A 6,000-nucleotide genomic window follows, 5' to 3' on the forward strand; every position below is an offset into this window, starting at 1 on the left:
GGTGAGCACATGATGGCATGACATTTAATCCCTTCTGTCAGGTAAAGAGTGGTATTGACAAAGGCAATTACTTCTTTAAAAATGTAGAGGTAAGAAGCCATTATACAGATAAATTATCTTGTCACAGAAAAAACATTTAGATGACTTCAGGTCACAGTTAGTAAAGAGAGCATGTATGCCAATAAAAAAAAAAAAAATACATAAATACTTACAAGATACTTTTTCACTAGCTTTTTGACCACAATTTTTTTTAAAAAAAGTTTAAAAATGGAAAAATAAAAGCCTCCAGTTACCATATTTCAAGTGGTATCTAAAAATTTCCCTACTTATAAGACCCCATACACAGACACATGTACATCTACCTCAACCTCCCCCCCCCCCAAAAAACACACAAACCCCGAAATCCTGGAACTGCATGCAAATCTGATGCTGTCCTCTATTTTGACAGCAGATAGCGGAGTAGCACATCCATATGCTGATACACATGTTTAAAGTGTCTTACAGTTTTAGTCAGTGAAGTGGAGAGTTTCTATAGTTTTACCACTTACCAATCAGGTGGGTAGAAGGTGAGGATTATATGGCCAAAGTTAGGTTTGCTTGCAGAATCTTAACTCTGCATTGTTTGGTCTCCTATTTATAAATATAACAATACTAATGTTTTACATAACTATTTGCTTACAACTTCTACTCTGTTAATGAAGTTGTCTGGAAGTAGTCATTAAAACCTTCAGAGAAAGTATACATACAGAGTACATATTTACATTTTTCTAATGACTACCCAAGAATGACCTATAAAGGTCCTGTAACATTCCGTTCCTGTATGATGAACAAATATCAATGGTGGGCTTGCATACCAAGTCTCATTTGTATGAGAGTGAGTGAAAGTATTTTACAACTTGAAGCACTTAAGAATAAAAATGTGCAGCTACAGCATGATATTTTGCAGCTGCAAGATGTCAGGTCAGAGCTACAAACTCCAGTCTCTCTAATGATCTTTCTGGTATGAGGGGCCAGCTCCATTATAATTAAAGACAGCAATATAAACTTGGCAATTCTCCCTATGTAAACTAGAGCTAATCAGCCGGTAACACAAATTCCTGGCACTCCAACAGTTGCGTCAAAGCATGTTTGAAGGAACTCAAGTCTTTCTTCTTGAAGTTTTCGCTTACGAATGACTGTCCCAGAACAGCAATCAGCTGTCAGAAGAACCACCAAATCTGGACCAAGCATATTCTCCCACACAAACTCACAAGTCAAGAATGTCTTCAGAACAAGCTGTTCATCTGGGTGACTAGTATTTCTACAATCTTGCTCATTTAAAAAAAAAATACATTTGTCTTTTAACACTTCATTTTCAACCACAGTAGTTACTGACACTGACTTAGGAGATGTCTACACTGCCATCAGAAGTGTGACAGCAGCACATGCAGACATCACCGAGCTAGCTAGTTCAGGTACCAAAAGCAAAGAAGCTGCACCAGCAGCAGATGGCAGCATGGGCTAGCTGTCCAAGTACATACCCAGGGTCCCAGGCACAGTTGTATAGCCCATGCTGCCATGGCTTCACTGCTACTGTTACTTAAACTAGCTAGATCAAAGCTAGCTTGGATAGGTGTACACTTGCTGTATCTCTCTGTCACTGGGGCAGTACAGACAGCTGTGTTAAGATTAGAGAGGAAGGGGTAAAGACACAATACATATCACATAACTTTTTCACCCCCCAAAAAGTGTGTTAAAATCAGCCTCTAAATCAACATAGTAGATTTTATAAGGTTGAGGAAATCAACCCAGGGCCAGAACAGGTTTGTTGAACCAGGCCTTAAGTTAATACATTACTAAGATTGCACAAGAATGTTTGATTTTTAGAAAAAAATGCTCTCTCTCATCCCCACCTCCTTCCATTACTCCCTAATTGGAGGACCTAATGTGTTGCAATGCAGATTGTAGCAGTCCATCACTGCAGAAGCGTTTCCAGCTGTTGCTAATATAATGTAACAAGGAATGCTGGAATCCAGCAGAAGATGAGAGGCATGTTTGATTGACCTAGACCAGACTCAAAACTCAGTGACTTGTATGTCTGTGTCCATATGTATCCAATGCAAAATGGTTAGTCCCACATCTGACTAGCTGATTCAAGAAGAATCCAATCATTTTTTTAAAATATAGCATCAATCCACATAAAACTACAAATGAAGTCTCCTCTAGTATTGCACAATGCAGAGTTTAATGACTCTCAGCTATTCACTACCTTTTCAGTTCTGGAGCTACTCCAGGCCAAGGTCAAATTCTCTCATTTATGCAACCACATGGCGGGGGGGGGGGGGGGGGGGGAGAAAGAGGGAGGCAGAAAAAAAAAAAAAAAAAAAAAAGTATGTATAAATCAGGTTCCTGAGTAAATAAGTTCATCATTTACTAAAAAAGACACTCCTCCTCCCTCTGCTCCCCCCTTCTCCTGCTCTCAAACTAGGACTCACTATAAAAGGCACAAAGTCCTTACTCTCCACTACCTAAGCCCCCTTCCAGTAAATAATTAATGCCCTTGCTCCCCTTAACTGTTAAGTATGAAAGAAAGCAGGGTGTGTGTGTGTGTGTGTGTCTGTGTGTGTGTGTCTGTGTGTGTGGTGTTTTTCACATGTCCTGTATTTAGCGGATAGCTCGTTTTTGTATTTCATGTAACTCACCCCTCTATACAGCTTCAGGCTAGGGTCTTCAAAATGGGGCCTACAAGACTTGGGCTTCCAAGTGGGGCTACAAAAGCCCAAAGCCCTTTGACTTTGGAAGTCCCAGCCCTCAGCCAATAGGGACACCGTTGGGTTAAAATTTAAGTTGTCACTATCATCATCATCTTGCAAAAGAATATTTTAGAACTTGTTTGCTTTTCATTATTCATGCCTTTGCTGCCTCACTCAGCTTGGACAGTAAAATTAGACTATTTATTTAGATTTAACATTTAAAAAAAACACAAGAACTCCAAGCACTCTGAATAGAATTAGACCTACCACAACAAAACACCCAGCAGCATAAATACTAGAATACAAATAAGTTAACTCTGCCAATCAGGAATATTAAGTAATCAAATGAAGATAATTTAACTTAGGCAGCTGCCAAAATGGGAGGACTCCAGAAAAGCTCTCACCCCCAAATCACACCCAGGAACATACCCCTCCTTGTTCCCAGAAACCCTATCAGGCAAAGTAACTAGTCTGTGTATAGAGCCAATTTCCAATATTGATCCCCATGTATTAGCACTTTTTATTTCAGTAGCCGATTCTCAAGGAAAGATTGTTTTTAAATTGTGAGAACTTATTTTGTAAAACAATTTTAAAGCCAAATCTAGAACTGAGGTGTATACTGTCTCCCTTTTTTTCTTACTTATGAAAGCAGTACCTTAGATTAATAAGTTACATTTCTTGTCATGTTTTCTCTACATTTCCTCCACCACCACCACCGATGAGATTTCAGGTTTAATTAAAAATTCAATCGAGAAACCTTAAGAGTTATAGGCCGAGAGAACTGAAGCCTAACACTTGACTCAGCATCGTTTCTCTGTCCATCTGCTGAGTCCACATGCTTTACGCATTACTTTACAAAAGTAATAGTGAAGATTCTCCTCACCTGATGACCATGAAGAGTATACAGCAGCCTTCCTTCTAGTAAATCCAGAATTTTAAGGGTTGAATCATTGGAGGCAGTAATGAGGTAGTTTCCAGAGGGGTGAAAGGAAATACAGTTTACCACAGCACTGTGCACTAGGGGAGAAAAAAAATAAAATAAATATATACACACACATATCCAACGTCTAAAACCAATTTTACAAAAAAAGTCGCCCCCCCCCCCCCCACACACACGTTCCAATACTCTGTTATAATATGTTTAATGTGTTTTCTGATCATAATTTTCACATTATGCAGGAACTCTTTTCAAAGCATTCTACAATGAGGGTCATATTCAGGTCTGAGAAAGAGTAAGTTTTGCCAGTTACTCCAAAGCCCGGTTTGGCCCTATGCATTTTAGGTTTAAACCAGAAATTTGAACTGTACACCAAGGTCTTCTCTTACCAGTGAAAAGGGATTCTGTGAGTCAAAACTGAATATTAAACATTTTTCCACCAAGGCTCTACTTTTCTCAAATTCTAAGCCATCTTAAAATGAAGGCAAAACCTCAAAGCCTGCATCTCAGGGAGAATGTTAAGTAACACTTTTGTGAAAAAAAAAAAATACGGAAAGTGATTTTGTTTTGACTTGCCACTTGTGTCAAAATTTCATCTTCCTCCAAAATCTGCAGTCTTAGTTTAAGACACTTTGTAAGAGAAGTACCAGCCATCTTGAAAACATATGTTTGATAGCGGCCCTATTTGAAGGTCTAGCATGAGATGTCTTTATAGTTTCAACAAAGCTCACCAGGACATTGAAAGTTTGTTAAAACAGTAAGTAGTATTTGGGGATTTTTAATTTTGAAACATGCATGTCCAGTGATACAAGCCTTTCTACATCGGGACAGAGCCTAAGAGCGGTACTTAGAAGAATTAAAAAAAAAAAAAACTTCAGGAAAAGTATGAATTAAAATTCTGAATAGCATCTTTTTCAAACCTTCTGCAACAAAATGATCTCCTTATAATTATGTATTATAGCATAAATATGCTATTGGGCATATTTGTTTGTGGGAACATATAGTACTTCACATAATGTACAACTGCTTATGCCTATGTGATATTACAGGATACTAGTAACCACCACTTAAAGATGTTTTGAATATGAAGTCTAATTTGTCTCTTAGTTACACTATCTGGCTCCAAAACGTTCTAGCGCCTTGAATTTATGCTTTATTATAAAAAGAGACAAAGACTAAATTCTTAGTTTTTATTTCAATCCAAGTTGCACATTAAACTTACCTAGTCTTACTACAAACCACAGATAGAATTTTAAAAGCACATAACACCTTGCATTATCATTAGATTGTAAAATCTGAAATAATCTTGTTAAGTTAACACAAAATATTTCCCCTTAAACATTAACAGCAGTTCTCACATCAACAATTCTTAAAGTGTCTTTCAAAAACTATACAAAAGAAGATTCTTAATCCAACCCAGGTAACCTGGAAATGATTACTGCCTCAGGTAAACACTTAACCTTCTCATGTAATTGAAATAATGAATTTAATGCCATCATGTACATTAACTTTCCCAACTGGTGGGCAGTGGGGGGGAGGGGGGGGGGGAGAAACACAAATTTCTGGAGACAAACTGATCCAGAGATCAAAAATAGAACAAATTTTTACTATAGATATTTTAGTTTGGCTCATGTCACAAGAATAGGGTTGTTAGTATAAGAACCCATCACAATGGGATAATATTTCACCAATAATTTTCTACTGCTAATGAAATGTATATAGCCTCCACACTCATATCTATTATTCCCCTCTCCATATACCCATTCAGTTAATGGACGTACATCTATTTTATCAAAGGAATAAGTTTCAGAACAGAATACTTTGACCAGAAATATGGTGGCCAAGAGTGGATCCTCTGAAGCCTGGGACAGGAAATGAACTACTTCCAACTTCAACAAAGAGCATGGGAACTTTCTAGGATGGAAGGAAACCATACAAACCCTGCAGACAGGTCGAGGCCAAGCTTTGTAGGCAGCCACAGCTTTTGTGCCCAAGTACTTCTTGGCAGCCTAAGCTCAGAGAAAGTTCCATCTGTCCTCCTCTGCCATCAATTATTGCTATTTATTATCTGTACTACCTTAGTGACTACGGACCAACTCATAGATCAGGGACACCACTGTTCTAGGCATTTACAAACACAGAACAAAAAGACGGATTGTAAGCCTCTTGGGGCAGGGACCAAGTATAAAATGAGACAACAGATGGATATAGACAGAGGGAAGAATACTAACAATGAGGCAATACTGGTCAGCATGACAGGCAGTGGTCTCAGCAAACTAGCACCATAACACTGCTCTACAGCCAAAATGCTTCTGAAATAAATGTAGTCAA

The 6,000-nt window shown here is 38.2% G+C and overlaps 1 protein-coding gene across 2 annotated transcripts in view; it reads right to left on the reverse strand.

The window, feature by feature from the left end:
* Nucleotides 1-6,000, reverse strand: part of POC1A (POC1 centriolar protein A) — a 115,444-nt gene that overhangs the window by 84,582 nt on the left and 24,862 nt on the right. For both annotated transcript variants that reach the window (XM_024195641.2, XM_024195638.2), the window contains exon 7: nucleotides 3,616-3,749. In XM_024195641.2, the coding sequence (XP_024051409.1) occupies nucleotides 3,616-3,749 (134 nt within the window). The remainder of the gene's footprint in view (nucleotides 1-3,615; nucleotides 3,750-6,000) is intronic.

The sequence above is a fragment of the Terrapene carolina genome, unplaced genomic scaffold (genome assembly GCF_002925995.2).
Source record: "Terrapene carolina triunguis isolate 2854851 unplaced genomic scaffold, T_m_triunguis-2.0 Scaffold232, whole genome shotgun sequence".
Classification (NCBI taxonomy): domain Eukaryota; kingdom Metazoa; phylum Chordata; order Testudines; family Emydidae; genus Terrapene; species Terrapene triunguis.